We start from the raw sequence: 17,557 nt of genomic DNA, 5'->3' as shown, positions 1-17,557 counted from the left end.
TTCCCCTTCGTCTATTTGCAACAATTGACAATTGACCCAGTATCGTGGACACACACACACACACACACACACACACACACACACATTTATCCGGAAGTACATTTTTTCTGCATTTTCTTGTTAAAAAGAAGAGCGCGTGTTGCTGGTAGCTTTATATAATCGGTGAGTTGAATAATAGATAAATTATTCGACAAGAACTACATGTAAGAGATCCAATTCAGATGCTTCGTAGCTTCCGGTGCAAAATTAGCAGGAGTGCCTGTACCAGTACGCACACTGTAGAAACCACCGACTTGGAAGAAGCTGTCCCGCAATGTATTTAAGACTGGGTTCCCATGCCCACATAGCTCCAACGGGATCGGTCTAGTTCCACGGGGATTCACGCTTAATTGCTATCAACTTTAGCGGCTAAAATGTCTGTCACGCCGAATCAGCTAGGGGGGTAATTAACTTTCATGCATGCTCGGCCTCTGGTAGTTAATTTCCCGGTTTTAGTAGAGGTGACAGACATTTAAGCTGCTTAAGTTGATCGCAACTTAGTGAGAATCCCCATGGAGATAGATCGATCCAATGTTCGTACGATATCTCTGGGAATTGGTCTCTATAATCCCTAAATGAATACCTCTTATAAAAATAAACGGAGTTCAGTGTCACTGTGCCTCCAGGTCAGATACACTTGATGTTTGTGTCAGAGGTGTAGAGGAGACCAAGGGCACCCTTTCCCTCTATCCTGACCCGTCTAAGGTCGCCACATATTCTTATCATTCCAAGAGCTTGGCGAAATACACGAAGTTCTTCAAAGAAATCTTGTCCTTGTTGGTTTAGAGTTGCTTTGAATTTCGACAGAAAATGGTGATACAGATAATAGTCTGCTTTGCTCCACTTTTTATGTTGTAATTGAAACGATGAGTTTGCAACTACCTTTGGGTCAAACATATACTGCTTAACATGCAAGGGCAAGTACAACACATATTCCATTTTCCAGCATAAAAGTCGCCTCAAGTAAATCAAACTTTCGTCAAAATACTCCGTAACGATCACAAAATCAAACTTGGAATCAAGATAATCAACGTAATGTTGAATGGCAGTTTCATTATTCCTCAAATCATCTCTCTCTTCTGGAAACCCAAACTCGAACATCATGCTGTTTCTAGCGAAGGCCGTCAGATCTTTAACCCGTACGTGGCGATTCCAGTGTGTTTGTGGGGCTCTGAGAAATTCGTCGATTGGGACGTGGAATTTATTCCACAAGGAGAATGCGTTATAGGCACTCTTGAACTGAGAAAAAGGTTCTCGGACTGCCCCGACATAAAACGAATCTGACGGCATCATACTACTGACGACGTCGTAGTCAAATACCATGTGATCGACAATCATATCGTACGTCTTTCCGGGTTTGTAGACGGCATCTTCCTTGGTGATCCGCCTCGGACGGAGCGGATCTTCCGGATAAAAATGATCTTTGGCTTTCGGTTTAAGGATGTTTAGACGGTATTTGAACGCAGCATGTTTCATGATACTATAGGAGGTGGTGGAGAAACATTTGGCAACTTTCAGATAGACGACATGCCTTTGGGGCTTGCACGTCGTGATGTTCGTCGGCTCCTTATACCGCAGAGGAAATGGCCGAGGATTAGAGTATCTGCCCTGTGTAATGTTAGGCCACATATCTGTCGCTCTTGATAAGTGGATTGTGAGTGCCTTATTTCTTGTCTGCAAGAAACGTCTGGAATATCCATCTGTAAGTATGACAAAAACATGTAACGTTTGCGTTTAGGCGTGGATACACGAAATGCGGGCGCACGCGCACAAACACTTATCCACTCTTTAACGCACACAAACGCAGAGAGAGAGAGAGAGGGGAAATAAAAGAAAATGCATCAAAAATTCAATTTGAGCTTTATTAAACCCCTTAATGGTATTCATTAATCACCCAAACCCAATATAGAGGTGCAATTGATGTCACAGGCACGCTCTTAAAAACATTTAGTGCACAGATTGCAAACTATATCTGATTATTTTAAGGTCCCACGTTTATATCAACGTTTATATCAAAGTTTCACTCTCCTGGACACATGATTAATAAAAAATAATTCAACATCTATCCCCAAAAAGGAACATACGTTACTGTCACAATTGCAAAACGTTCAACTATGAACCGTTTTAGACTCACTTTGAAAATTCAATCATCACTGGATTTTGTTCTTTGATTTATCTCCTACAAGTATAATTCTGTAAAATTATAATTATCTTCTACATAGAGCAATTAATTGTCTTTGGGCTGCTTTAGTTTGCTTGTCACTGAATATTAAAAAAAAAACGGGGAAAATACACCCTACCGACAGCAAAATAAGCATTAAATAAATTATTTTTCCCCTCGTGCTCCAAATATTATAATATAAGAAATGTCAAACAATCGTGGAATCTCAATATATTTTTTCGGTCAGCAAAAGAAAATATTGTTTTCTTTTGCACCAAGTACTTAAACAAAATGACACATTGTAACCATTTTTCTAGGGAACATACATATAATTTTAAACGTCCTGACTATATCGGAACGTGGTATAAAAATTAAAATTAATGACCTGGAACATACGTTACATGTATTTACGTCTCTTTGCGTTATGTAAAAGGCATGGTAAAAATTAAAATTTGAATTTAAATTGAGACAGTCGTGGATTTTTTGTTCTATAGACATATTATATATGTTTAAAAAAATTTAATACAACTTTGAATTCATTCAATTTTATTTTTTGACACTTCAGCATGTGAACTGCACCTCTATATTGGGTTTGGGTGTAATTCGTTTTAGTTTATATACCCTGTTCGCAAAAACCAGTCTACAGTCGACTTAAAATAATCAGATATAGTTACAAAATTGGTTGTTATAATATTGAGAAAATAGTGTTGATAATTTTAATGTACCTATGTAAAGAAGACCGCCTAACATTAAATTATTGGTGCAGGTTGTTTTTAATACCTTTTGCAATATGTAGCCCAATTTGGTGATTTTACCTGCACAATTTACGGAGTTATCCCACAAACCGATCGTTATCGTTTTTCTAGTTGAAAAACGCATCAAAAGAAAGCAAGGGTACCTCAGCTCAAGGACAACCCTACCTGTTATCGATATAGTGATTTGCATCACTTGCTAAACTCTATAAAAATGAAAGAAAAAAAACCAAAATTACATGTATAATGGTAAATCTCGGGATATATAACCCTATCAAAATTGTTTCTTGTAAAAAGCCCTGAGCATGCGGTCGTATGTCACGAAAAATCATGTTACTCTTAAGATGAACACTGAAATACACGTATGAAAACAGAAAGGCGGTAAGTTAAAAACTACGTCTTACCTTGAGGGTTTACTCTAAAGTTGTAACTGCGTAATCGTAGGCTTATGAGGCAGAAGCCTATCAATGCAAAAATTGACAACAACAAATAACAGGTTAAACCACGCATTGTATCCGATATCAAACTAATATATAGGAGTTTTTAATATAGGCGTGCAGGCCTGTGTGGTTATGAAGCCCTGCTGTTACTGTATCAATGTAAATATTATATCATGGGCTCATTAATCTCTAATGAAATTGTTAAATCACTTTGTCGATAACAGGTAGGGTTGTCATTGAGCTGAAGCACCCTTGCTTTCTGTTGATGCGTTTTTCAACTACAGAAAACATTTCCATAAATAACGATCGGTTTGTGAGATAACTCCGTAACACAGTCGTCAGTAGTATGATGCCGTCAGATTCGTTTTATGTCGGAATTGTCCAAGAACCTTATTCTCAGTTCAAGAGTGCTTACAACGGATTCTCCTTGTGGAATAAATTCCACGTCCCAATCGACGAATTTCTCAGAGCCCCACAAACATACTGGAATCGCCACGTTTCCAGCAGAGAGAGATGATTTGAGGAATAATGAAACTGCCATTCAACATTACGTTGATTATCTTGATTCCAAGTTTGATTTTGTGATCGTTATGGAGTATTTTGACGAAAGTTTGATTTTCTTGAGGCGTCTTTTATGCTGGACTATGTGTTGTACTAGCCCATTAATGTTAAGCCGTATATGTTATACCCAAAGGTAGTGGCAAACTCATCGTTTCAAATACAACATAAAAAAGTGGAGCAAAGCAGACTATTATCTGTATCACCATTTTCTGTCGAAATTTAAAGCAACTCTAAACCAACAAGGACAAGAATTCTTTGAAGAACTTCGTGTATTTCGCCAAGCTCTGCGAATAATAGGAAAATGTGGCAACCTTAGACGGGTCAGGATAGAGGGAAAGGGTGCTCTTGGTCTCCTCTACACCTCTGACACAAACGTCAAGTGTACCTGACCTGGAGGCACAGTGACACTGAACTCTGTTTATTTTCATAAAAGGTATTTATTGAGGGATTTTAGAGACCAATTCCCAGAGATATAGTACTAACTTTGGATCGATCTATCTCCACGGGGATTCTCACCAAATTGCCATCAACTTAAGCGGCTTAAATATCTGTCAAGCCGCTAAAGTTGATAGCAATTTAGCGTGAATCCCCGTGGAGTTAGACCGATCCTATTGGATCGATCTATGCATGGGAACCCAGTCTTAAATACCTTGCGGGCCAGGTTCTTCCAATTCGGTGGTTTCTACAGTGTGCGTACTGGTACAGGCACTCCTGCTAATTTTGCACCGGAAGATTTAAAAATGAAATGTTACTATAAATAAGCATCTGAACCGAAGAACATGATTCTTGTTGAATAATTTATCTATTGTTCAACTTAACGGTAATATAAAGCTACCAGCATCATGTGCTCTTCCTTTCAACAAATAAACGCATAATAAATGCACTTTAAAAAGATCACATTTATGATCCCAGGCTGTTGCTCTATGTTAATAAAATAAGAATTTTATATCATTTAAATTATCGTTCTACGTGGATCGATGTATATCTCGCTAAATGCAGTCAGATTAACACTCCTCTATTTGTCGAGTAGAATACAACACAACTGGTGATTATACGAGTTGGCCACTCAATATATTGTATCCAAGATACCCACTTTACAGAGAGGGACAAATCACAAGTACATTCCTTGTGGGGATATAAAACCCTTCTGAGCCCTGGCAAATCAAATTCAAGAGGTACAGCAATCCTTTTCAACAATAACTTTGAATTTAAAATAATGAGAACGTTGTTCGGAAAAGATGGAAATTATTTGATTACCGAAATTGAACTTATGGATACCGAACAGACCACGCAATGATACACCTGAAACTTACTCTCTCTGAGCAGAAAAAAGGGAAAGGTTTCTGGAAAATGAATAACAGCCTTCTAAAAGATTTTGAGTATATAAGAGGAGTAAAGAAAATAATAGAGGATCTAAAATATCAATATTGTGCCAGTACATATAACAAAGCAGAGTTATGTAAAATTAGTGACAATGATCTGGACTTTCTTGTGGATGAGCAAGCATTTTTGAACAGATATTATTACAGGTTAGAGGCTATACAATTGCCTACAGTTCGGCAAAGAAAAAGGAGAAAAATATAAGAATGAAGACCCTGGCTGAAAAAATTAAGAAATTATATTCCATGTATACAGATAACCCCACATCGAATTTAGAAAACCAGCTCCAGACTCTGAAACTAGAGGAAGAAGAAATGAGACATGAACATATTAGAGGGGTCTATATAAGAACCAAAGTAAAATGGTCAGAGGAAGGGGAAAAACCAACTAAATATTTTTTATCCCTGGAAAAAAGAAATTTTGTAAATAAAACTGTAAAGAAAATTATAAGGGAGACAGGCCGTATTATTACCGATCAAGCAGAAATTTTGAAAGAAATAAGAGATTTCTATAACCATCTTTACTCGAAACAAGATAACTGCTCTGAAATTTTTGATTGGAATAATATAATCGATAAAGACAAAATAAACATATTAGATGACAATACGGCTAGGCAATTAGAGGGAACAATTACTTATCAGGAAGCTCTAATAGCCTTAAAAAGTATGAAGAACAATAAATCACCTGGCCCCGACGGTTTTTCTGTCGAATTTTTTAAATTTTTCTGGAATGATATAGGAACGTTTCTTGTGCGATCATATAATAATGGGTTTGCTAAAGGTCACTTGTCCATTACCCAGAAACAAGGGGTTATTTCAATTTTACCCAAAGGGGATAAACCACGGGAATTCTTAGAAAATTGGAGGCCGATATCTCTCTTAAACATCTCCTATAAAATCCTCTCTGCTTGTATTTCAAATAGATTAAAAAAAGTTTTACATTTGCTTTTAACGGGATTTTTGAAAGGACGGTTCATTGGTGAGAATACTAGAATTGTTTATGATGTTTTGCAAATTACAAAAGATAAAAAAATCCCAGGAATGATACTCTCAGTAGATTTCCTTAAAGCATTTGATAGCATATCTTGGGATTTTATGAAAAAAACTCTCTCGTTTTTTAATTTTGGTGATGACTTTAAAAAATGGATAAATGTTCTATACAATGATCCTGAATTATGTGTAATACAAAATGGTATTTTCTCTAATTTCTTTAAAATTGGCAGAGGCTGCAGACAGGGAGACCCTGTATCACCCTACATTTTTAATTTATTCTATATATATAGTTAAAAAATAGAAATTTCAAACTCGAAGACAGGCTTGTATCCCAAGGTGCAATGCATGCCTACATCCATGGACAAGTTTTTACCTCCGCCAAGGAGATTATGTTTTCACCCGTTTGTTTGTCTGTAATCAACATAACTTCAGTGAATTCAGTGAATCATCAATTAATAAAATCACACATGGGATATTACATTTACAAAGGTGCATGCCGATTTCAGTGAGGAATGAACTGGGAAAGGTGTTATAGTTAAATGCCACAATATTTGACAGAAATGTACACATATCCTTCAAAACTTAAAGAATGCACTAGATAAAAAATTTATTGATTCATGCTGAAGTTTACAGGTCTTCTACTTCATGTAAAAGAAAAAATATTTTACGTAGAAATGAATGAAAAAGTGAGATACTTTTCTTATACTTTGTATAAGAATTCAGCATAAAAACTGTCTTCATCAATCATCTCCATTTAAGAAACATCATGTAAAAATACACATCACATGTATGTATATATATTACATCATGAATGTATCACACATACAGAATATATAAAGAATACCTACAGAGCACTGATTCTTTGCCAGATGTAAAACAATTACTAAGTAAATACTTCAGTAAGTAAGTTTTGGCCATAACCTTGCATATCATACCAGTATTTCTGTATTTTCAAAAATCTTGGATGAGATACTTTCATTGAAACACACTAATGAAATTAAACATAAAAAGGACTAAAATAATAACTGTAATAGTTATGTACTGTTATAGCTTATTTTGTTCTTCCCTATATCGTGATTATCCTAAAATCTGTATATCAATATAACACAATTGGCATCTAATTCTCAATATATAGAAAGCAAGTGTTTAAATACAGCAGCGTCTTCATTCCTTGCACATTACAAATCAGTTATCACAATAAAACAAACATTCAACACACAAAATATCAATAGAAAATACAAAAGACGCACATAAAATTCATTTCTGGAAAAATGGTTAGGTTTTAAACAGCTTCAAAATCTTCTAAAAGTCAGACAGAGAGAGGATCAGACACAACAGTGTAAACATTATAAAAAATAATTCAAACATTTTTAGTAAATGAAAACTTGATTCGGGTTGAATACTCCATAGGGTTGTCTTGTGGAAATATTACATGTGACTATACTTGAAGAAGTATATCATAAAAGCTTGGGTTACCATAGTAACTGCAACATGGAAAAGTACACCTCGATAAAACCCATTTTGTTGTTAAATTTGACCAAACTATGATTATAATATTACATTATACAAGTGTTAATTCAGAAAAAACTTTTCATATAATCAGATTCCAGTTTTTTAGCATAATTCCTTGTCATCACAACAAAGTTTAAAGACTTTCACATCATACACCAGGAACTTAAATATGTACGTACAAGTGTCCACTACATACAAGAATTTAACACTGATGTAGCAAAAATACAAAACCTCACATTATCAAGAATATGTTTTGCTCTTTTGCTGTTTCATCTTTAATTCTACTTCTTTCCTGAAATATTTGATTTAAACACAATAAATTTTTGTTCTACAATGTTCTTTTTCATTTATTTTAGTATAAAATTTTTCAATGATTATTTAAAGTTATAATAACCCTCTTTACAAATAATCCGCATATATATATATATATATATATATTTATATATATATAGTGCCACCTTATTTACTTCATAGTGAAGAAATTTGGTAGCTTCAATTCTTTGCAACAACATTAAGTACCATAAAACAGATTTTCTTGTCTTATCATTAATGATGGGAGTACAAATGTACAGCCGTGAAAAATCTGTGGAAAACTACAAGCACAGAAACAGAACTGAAGATATATCTACAGGGTCAATACGGGCCTTTTATCCTTACCTCCGCAAGAGGTAGTCTTTAATAATTTGTTAAAAATTATGCAAATAAAAGTTCTGATTTATTGTCATTGAAAAAAAAAAAAACATCACGGAAAGGCATATGTTTCTTCATCTCACACATGGTATGCTATGCATGTCTTGTAGACTTAGTGCAGTGCTGCCCTCTTCTGGCTGCTTCATGCACTGCATTCATCACAGGTCTACTGCTTGTAGTTATCATATGGGGGTGGGGGAGCCACTGGGTAGGGAGGATCTAAAATAAAAACATTTAATTTACCTGAAGATATGGTTTTGCAAGATTATAAATAATACATATATATAATTTCAGTTTAATCTTTACTATGCAGATATATACATGTTTAGATTCCATTTCAATAATGTCCATTTCATAACAGAGGCAGTGCCATTTCAATGCTACATTCACTGCTTTAGACTAAAGTGCAGATCAGAAGCCTGGCAAATTCCTCTGATTAACAAAGCATTTCAGTGCAGCCATCTTGAATATAAGATAATCACTTGAGTACAAAAATGCAGCCCCAAGGCATTCATAATCTTGATTAATAAATAATGAAGGTTTTCTAAAGTCATTAAAGGGATACTTTTTTATTTTAGCCAAATAATGTTTTGCCCATTACTCAAACATACAGTACATAAACCAGTCATATATTTTTCATTTCTATAGCCACAGATCTTTACAAGCCCTTATAATGTTGATAAAACTGAAGAACTTACTGTCTCCTGTGTTAAACCCTGCAGGAGGTGGATAAGGCTGTGGGGGGTATGGCTGAGGGGGGTAACCAGGTTGGTCAGTGGGTGGATAGGGGGAGAAGCCTGGACCAGAGGCATCCTTTTCACCTGAAATGAAACATTTCACCTGTGATAATATAAATATGGAGAAACATCTGGAAAATATTCCAAATAAATTACTTTACAAGAAAAAAAAAATAGGAAATCCAGGAACAGTTGTCAGAATATCCCCACATTCACTGTGAAGATGCTTATTACTTTTCATTCTACATTTCATCAAGGCCTACAGTAGAAAGATAACCAAATCAGGTAATGCTTAAATAATACAACAAACAAGACAGCAATTTACAGCTGATCAGGCACATCTTGCAGAAGTGACAATGCCAATATAACACAGAGCACTTACACAAATTCAAATGGAATACTTCATCATACATCTGTTGATACATTTGTCTGACTCATCAGAAAAGCATGCAAAAAGCAAAATAACTATTCCCCAGGGTTTCTTGGAGGACAGTGGTGGCAACACAGAGATATGTCGCCCAAGTTATCAGCGTTAATAGCTTATGATTAATTTAGACCAGGTATGGCTCGGCTAAGCAGACAAAAAAGGCTTTTACAATAATTACTGGGCAACACAGAGTGGAGGAAAGTTTGGGGATTAGAGCAACTTAGTGTGTGTTTGAGTGTGTTGAATCATGCAAGCTTCAAATAATCTACTATGTTTTCAACAATAGTCCCCTTTCACCAAGAGAAAACTATACAACTGAAAAGACAAATAACTGAGTTTCACCATAGCAAGACTTTTGGAAGATAGTTTGTATACCATTTCATTATATTTACTGAGTAACAGTTAATACTCAACCATGCAACCAAATTACGGCCTCAACCACTTTTTGAAAGAATAATCTTGGTCTGTATCAATAACCCACAAATAAGGGTGCCCATTTTACCTGAGCTGCTCATAAGCGGTTGGCTGGTTTCATCTAAAATAAGTTGAATTGGAATTCAGTGTTGGTTTAAGCACCATATTAAACCAATGCTACTACTACCCATATGTACACACATTACCAGGTGCAGTCACAGTACACCAAGTCAAAGACTGCATTCCCATAGATTTAGATCGATCCATCTAGAACGACCTAACTTCCTGGGGATTCACGCTAAATTAAAGGTAGTTAATTACCCCCTTACAGCTTTTAGTAGGCGGGGCAGATGCTTAAGCTGGCCAAGCTGACAGTAATCTAGTGAGACTCCCCACAGGGATAGATCGATCTAAAATCTGTGGGAATGGGGTCAAATAGTGTACTACAGAAATACTACACTGCAACATACTTCAATCATGTACTCTGTGCTTTACACTTCATACCCAATGTAAACATCACATTTTCCATTCAAATCAAAGCACTCATACCAACTGCATTTTCTGAATTAAGTTTGGAATTTTCTACAGTTTGAAGGAAATTTCATGCCACGTCTTGGCATTAAAATTATCTATGTGTTAATTGAAAGTTTTCAGAACTGTGCTTGATTTTAGCCTCCTAGTACTGAACTGTTTTGCACAGAAGGGACAAAAAGACAATGCTTTTAAAATTTTGTTATAGTGAAGGCTATGCTATGAAATGGCCCAACATCAAAACATCTATTCACATATTCCTTTTCAGGTTTATTGTATCGCTAAACACTAGTATAAACATTTAGCAATACTATACTCACCGTTCCTGTTAGAAAACATGTCTTAAGGAAGGATAACACATACATGTAGGATAATGCACACCTGTGGGAAGGACAACACTTACCTGTAGGACAACACACACCTGTGTGTTATCCTACAGGTAAGTAGGATAACACACCTGTGGGAAGGACAACACATACCTGTAGAACAACACACCTGTGGGAAGGACAACAGTTACCTGTAGAACAACACACCTGTGGGAAGGACAACGCTTACCTGTAGGATTCAGAGGATATGCTGGGGGAGGCTGAGCCATCTGAGGTTGATAGGTTGGTACACTACTGGGATAACTTGTCATTTCTGTAGTTCCTGTGGTGGTTGCTGAAATGATTAACACAGCTTTAAGTTTAGTTTGACAAATTACACTGCAATCCGTCAAGCTGTCACGTCTGGTTATTGACCTGATACACACCAGAAGAAATTAAGCCGTTTGCAGCCCACGTAATTTGCTTGACGTGAACAGTGCAAGGGAAGGTCAAAAACATCAATACAATGTTTTATCTATTTGACAGATATGGTGTTAATGTATATATGGAATCAACAGAATACATGGTTAAATGATCTATCAAATATGAAATCTTTCTTGAATATCTTTTTAAGTGATTTTAAAAATCTCATTAATGTAAGATTCAAGTAGGTGTGTGTGTGTGTGCTACTGAACATGCGTGTGTGTGTGTGCTACTGAACATGCGTGTGTGTGTGTGCTACTGAACATGCGTGTGTGTGTGCTACTGAACATGTGTGTGTGAAGGGAAGACCTTGAATATCAACCTTGTTGACCTTAAAAAACCTTTAAAAACCTTTAAAAAAACATTAGCATCAATGGGCCTGGAGAACCTCAATTTTTACAAGTATAATGACACATTATGAAGCAAAAAAATACAGCACATGAAAACCGTTTCTAATGTAAGAAAATGTTTTACTGAAGTTTGAAAAATAAATCACCCTACTGTCTACTTATTTTCAAATACAACAGCATCACAGACCCATAGCTATAATTAGCTACCCTCCCTTCACTTCCTGCACCATTCCTAAATATCAAGGCATTATGGATAGTTTGTGTGCTTACACATAGCTACCAGGTCACATATGCCAGGTATTTGGTACTATGTTGCAATTATGCATTACTTTTTCTCTATCATCCATGTAAAACTATATGAGTGGCATTTGTAGTCTCAGATAAATATGTACCTCAACATTTTTTTTGGAGGGGGAGGGGCATTAAAAATTAAATCTGACATGAAAATTCCGAATTTAATAAGATGCATGAGACATTCTATATTTAATAAATAAGATGCATGAGACATTCTATATTTTAAACTTCCATTCTTTTTACAGAAGAATTTTACCTATAGCCTACACAGTCATTTTTATTATGATATTTATATTTTTACACAAGGGCACCAGTAGTTTCATTTCTGGACTTACATTTACATGAAGCTCTCCTCTTCCTTGCCTGACAACAACAGCAAGCAATGCATCCAATGACGAGAGTTACAGCAATCAATATTCCTATTACAACACCTGCCACTCGACCACCACTGAAATATAATGTCAATTTTGGTACTGAAGTATTTTTATTGACAGAAAAAAAATCAATCATCCTTTTTTATGTCCTTCCTCTTTACAAATGTTACATTTAGGTTTCAGTAAGCAGCATTCATCAACTTGTATGATGAAATATACATTAAAGAGATAACAACTGTTCATATGATAGCCATATTTCACGATAAATACAGCATTAACAACTCATGGATATATAATAATTCTATTTTACCACCAAAACAGGAGTCCGCACAATTATTCTAGAATTTGTGCTTGCCATCACATCATGTGACCTCCATAGATAGCTACACTTTGTAATAAACTCTTAGGAGAACATTACAAAAAACCAAACTTTTTAGAAAAAAAAAAAGAGGGACTAACTTTGAAAGATGAAGTGGACTCACTGACAATTGGTACAAAGATAAATTTCAATTATTAGTTTCAAAATCAACTTAATCCCTTAAGTATACATACATTGTATATCCCCTGATCTACTTACTCATCCCAGAAGCCACAACAGTACTGCTGCAGCTCTGGTCCACAGCAATACTCCAGCTCATCAGGCTGGTCCCACTCGGGGCAGATAAACTCGTTAAAAAGTGATCCATTTTCCTGGAACCTCCTAGCGCTGTTATAACAACGTGTGGGCTCTGAAAGCATACAGCGAAAAATACTGTTAGGATATTGAGCTTAATTCAAAAGTTCATTAGTGGTGTGTTATGAATGCAAACCTTATGGTATTTACTTGCTTGGCCTATGTACACACACACAATAAAATTGTTTCTTCTATCATTAGTGGTAAACACAAAAGGACTAACAACCTACAATGAGAGTTTTAAAACATCATTATCTTTGTTTTGAGCACCAAAAGCCTCTCACTTACTGATGTCCTATTTCAGATATAAAAGTTCAAAAATAAATGTCCAACAAACCTGCACCAATAAATATTCAATTGCATAATATTTAAGCCATGTTTCTATATTATGAGTCAATCAGAAGACTCTTTTGATTTTTTCCTTTCCACCTTCTCTCTCTCTCTCTCTCTGGTACTACCAACTCAGCAGTGTTCAAATGGCAGCAAATGATGCCCAGCCAGATGACAAAACGATCAATACAATTTCCTTTCATGCTGACAGCCATAACAGCACATATTGGCTCTCCCATTACTAACATACTTGTCACACCGCGGCTGGGTTCTATTGATTTTTGTCTTATACCACTCACAGTTGAATTGTATGATTCATATCTCAGTTTTTTTTTTTTAAATACATCCTTTTTAACGTGTGTGTTTTATTTATGTTTCCTTCCTATTTCAAATAAAGTTACTTATGTTTTATTCACCTTTGTAAAATAGAACTTTTGCTGCAAATAGACTTTATATTTTTGCTTTCCGCCACATGACTGCGTATTGCACAATCTGGCACCCTGGTTGGGAAGGCACTGAGCACAAGAGTATTTAAGAGAACTACCACACTACAATACTGTTTACATTAATGCAAAAAAATAACTATTTCTGTGCCTCTACAATAATCTTCTATAAAAAGAAGCTATGCAGATGCATCTATTTGAAGTCCTGTTGGCAGTTAATTAGATATCAGGTCTAGCACTCTGGTTGTCAGTTATATTTAAAGAACAAAACACTAACCAGCCCACTCAGTGCTCTCTCACCAGATACCACACCATGTGCTGCAGTTTAAATTAAAGAGGAACGCAGCCAATATTCTGTCTGCTGACCAGTCAGACTTCATCAGGAAAATGAGGGCTGTGATAGGTATTACCACCTATCATCTGGCAGGTGTTTTGGTTAAGTCAGGTCCCCCCCCCCCCCCCCCCCCAACTTGCCCCACCTTCCCTGATCCCATCCCGACTTAATCAATTAATTAATTTATAGTATCTGTACCTCTGTCTGGGTCCATCTTGTATCTTCTTCGTCTTTGGTACCGTGACAGGCCATACACTGTGCCCACTGCTGCTGCTGTTTTCCACCATGTGCTGCTTCTGGTACGACTTAAACTTGAACTGGACCGTGATCTGGAACTCCCTCGTGAACGACTGCCTCCACGACCACCACCACCACGACCGCCACGGGCATCTACATATTCTGTGTAAAATAAGGATGAGAAAACAATATTTTTAGAAAACTTAAGCTGGAAGGAAACATCATTATGTGATGTAACAATAACAACTAGCAAAATATAATAAGGTTTGAAATTTACATAAAATTTTTCACTGGTCAGTGACTATAATTATGATAATTGTCACTTTTATGATCATTTTGATTGTGTCAACAGAAATGCAAGGGCCCAATTGTCAAATGCACCAGGAAGATGGGGGAAAACTATAAATTCACCTCAAGGCTTCTGTAGAGTTCACAAATATAATTCCCAGACGTTTTAATTAATTTGATTAGAGTAGCATGCTTGTGCAATCGACTCGTTTTATGGCCTTACCTGTAATTATGTAACTTAAGTGGACGTGTGCAATTTGAATAATTAAAATTAGTATGTATTGCCTAATAATGCAGCACAGAATCCACCACTGATAAGAAATATTGCATAAAAGACGAAGGTGACCGCTCGACAGAGCCATGCGAGACGGCTTGATAGTTGGAGACTTCATATAGAAGATGTATTTAGAGAGCGTCAACCAATAAACCATTAAACTGGTCATTATGTGGACTTGGGTTTTCTTTGTGCGACCTTACGTACATCCGACACGAACCGTGGTGTCTTTGGATCGCGTTATCCACTAAGTAAGTCTAAAACGTAATGTCCTATTTCGAGCCCATGCTTGAATTAAGCGTTCAAAATTATATAAGTTTAGGACATTCATCCCATATGTATATGTCAAAGGTACATAACACTTCGTGAAAATTTATAACCCTATTCCACACTTGCCAAGGTAAGTACAACACAGTTCCATTTTCACTAACTAGGAAATATCTGTACTAGTATCCTGTCATTTGATCAGGGGCTTATCTCTGCTTTGGCATCCTCCAAGGCCAGAGAATGTGGGCAAGTCCACGGGGAATTTTTGATCAGTAAAGGATACCAAGGTGAAAATAGCGGGACTGTTTTCAGCTGCCTACTAAGACTAATAAAGATAGATGTGAGTCAGAAAATTTACACATAGAAATATCAACTGCTCTTCAACCAAGCTTTTGTCTCGCTTCTTGTCATGGGCATCATGTTAAACTTAAGTATTTCAATGGAAGAATACTGGCAGTTTTATTTGTCTGCAGTACTAGTAGTTGAGTTGAAGTTGTTGAAACACCTGGATTAATATGATTTCTAGTAAGCTGATGCTATCCAGGATTAAAAGCATCTAAAACAAGGATATCTACCAAGTGTGACATAAAAGCTTTAGGAGACTAGAATATGGCATGCGTGAGAATTTGCTTTTTGATGGTGCCAACTTTTCAGCAAAAAGGATGAAATGCATTCACATCAGCAGATTAACAGATTGCGGATCAAATATGGCAACCCACTAAAATTCTTGCTGCTCAATCTTCTAAAAGTCACTGAATAGATTCCCTGCTGGAATTACCCTATAAGCATTCCAAGTGGGTTGGCTGTATTTAATCTGCAGATCAGTTGTGTATTTGTCCTAGCTTTTAGAAAACAAAAAAGTGACAAGCAAAGCATGGTGAATTTTTACTATTTTCCATAGGCTATAATTCTGACATAACTTTAGAGAAAACAACTGAGAAAATCACTAGGAAAATATTTGTAGATAAATTCTGTCAGATTATTTCTGACCTCATTCCGCCCCAAATTTTGCAATTTCTCACATGATCCTCATTAGGAAAAAAGTTGCGTAATTCTTAACCCTTGAATCATGATTGAATTAATTCAAAGTCAAGTAATTTACCCAAAACTTTGAAAATTCATTATCTGACAAACAAATTTCAGGCTATATCTAAGTATCCAACAAGAATAAATTCAATTAAAGGATAAATTTCAAACTGTTCATGTCATTTTAAAAATCTTCTTTATATATATACGGTACCGTAGCCGTTACTTTGTATAAACAATGTATGGCAATCCTACCCTTTATACAGTAGCTTGGAGCCTACATGGACCCTACATGTACATGTCCACTCACTCATACCTGCATGAATTTTATTTCTTTTCTTTAACATGAATGATAAACACTGTCAACCAATACGTAAGATATTCTGCAAACAAATATGTCCTTGGAGCTAAAAAATGGGGGGGGGGGCAATCTTATTGAAAATAACTGTTCATTAACTTCTTTGACAACAGGTTACATTTACAAACGCGGCAATACAACATTGCAATAAGATGCATGTCCGATTATGGTCACTTTCTACCCCTGAATCAATATATAGTGGTCTCTATTTCAGAGACCCGAGTCCCAGCACTAGTGCGGCGGCCACCCAACTACAGCATCCAGGTAAGCACTTCGGCACATGCCGCATAACTGTAAATTTGGCTGAGTTTGAAGGAGAATTTTTCACATCTATTGACGTACCCGCCCTTAGTTTAAACAAATTTTCTTAAATCTGTTGACATTCAAATTCGACAACTCACCTAAATATGCTAGAGCGGAGACGACAACGACAAAAAGCTTAGCCCAGTTCGCCATCTTGTATGTTTTGCAATAACTTAGGCGAGTCACGTGACGATGACGTACGTAATTTCTCTGCCAGCTACTTCCTAGTTCATACACACGAGTTAACGTTCTATCATGTGTACTGTCAGACTTATCTTTCTCTTTCAGCTACTTCCTAGTTCGTACACATGAGTTAACGTTCTATCATGTGTACTGTCAGACTTATCTTTCTCAGTCTGATTCTCTATTTATTTGTTCGTTGCACTGATACCATGCAAATTTATACCTTAATTTTTTTAAGTAGATGCCTAGTACAGAAAAAGCCCACAGCAAAAGGTATTTAATATTTTTTCGGATACGAGTAAAGAACGCATTTCAACTTTTAAGATGCAAGTGGTATGGAAGAGAGGATTGGGTAGATCACTCAAAGACCCTCCCATCCCCAACCCCTCATTTTAGGAT

General features: G+C 36.2%; 2 protein-coding genes across 4 annotated transcripts; both read right to left on the bottom strand.

The window, feature by feature from the left end:
* Nucleotides 1–1,857, bottom strand: LOC106155679 (galactosylceramide sulfotransferase-like). The gene has a single exon (XM_013530613.2). It carries the CDS (start codon nucleotides 1,666–1,668, stop codon nucleotides 667–669), a length of 1,002 nt encoding a protein of 333 aa, XP_013386067.2. The 5' UTR covers nucleotides 1,669–1,857; the 3' UTR covers nucleotides 1–666.
* Nucleotides 1,858–6,915: 5,058 nt separating this feature from the next.
* LOC106155680 (uncharacterized) lies at nucleotides 6,916–17,227 on the bottom strand. 3 transcript variants are annotated; one of them, XM_087005398.1, is made up of 8 exons: nucleotides 17,074–17,227; nucleotides 14,421–14,621; nucleotides 13,020–13,170; nucleotides 12,404–12,516; nucleotides 11,192–11,296; nucleotides 10,194–10,226; nucleotides 9,226–9,348; nucleotides 6,916–8,746 (listed from the first exon to the last, which is right to left on the bottom strand). In XM_087005398.1, the coding sequence occupies exons 1-8, from the start codon at nucleotides 17,126–17,128 to the stop codon at nucleotides 8,694–8,696; spliced, it is 834 nt and encodes a 277-aa protein (XP_086861524.1). In that variant the 5' UTR covers nucleotides 17,129–17,227; the 3' UTR covers nucleotides 6,916–8,693. The 3 variants fall into 3 exon arrangements, with proteins under 3 accessions (XP_086861524.1, XP_086861527.1, XP_086861525.1); XM_087005401.1 differs by lacking the exon at nucleotides 10,194–10,226; XM_087005399.1 differs by lacking the exons at nucleotides 6,916–8,746; nucleotides 9,226–9,348; nucleotides 10,194–10,226 and adding an exon at nucleotides 10,950–11,057 and having other exon boundaries at nucleotides 11,094–11,296.
* Between the last annotated feature and the right edge of the window lie 330 nt (nucleotides 17,228–17,557).

This window comes from Lingula anatina, chromosome 2, assembly GCF_051362555.1.
Source record: "Lingula anatina isolate TDL-2025a chromosome 2, LinAna3.0, whole genome shotgun sequence".
NCBI lineage: Eukaryota > Metazoa > Brachiopoda > Lingulata > Lingulida > Lingulidae > Lingula > Lingula anatina.
This window is presented reverse-complemented; position numbering and strand designations above follow the sequence as displayed.

Excerpts from the sequence above, each read along its gene's own strand:
- LOC106155679 (XM_013530613.2), bottom strand. The coding sequence starts at position 1,668 with ATGTGGCCTAACATTACACAGGGCAGATACTCTAATCCTCGGCCATTT.
- LOC106155680 (XM_087005398.1), bottom strand. The coding sequence starts at position 17,128 with ATGGCGAACTGGGCTAAGCTTTTTGTCGTTGTCGTCTCCGCTCTAGCA. Across the intron at positions 14,622-17,073 it reads CTCCGCTCTAGCATATTTAG|AATATGTAGATGCCCGTGGC; the intron begins GTGAGTTGTCGA and ends TATTTTACACAG. Across the intron at positions 8,747-9,225 it reads AGGGTTTAACACAGGAGACA|ATCCTCCCTACCCAGTGGCT; the intron begins GTAAGTTCTTCA and ends TTTTTATTTTAG.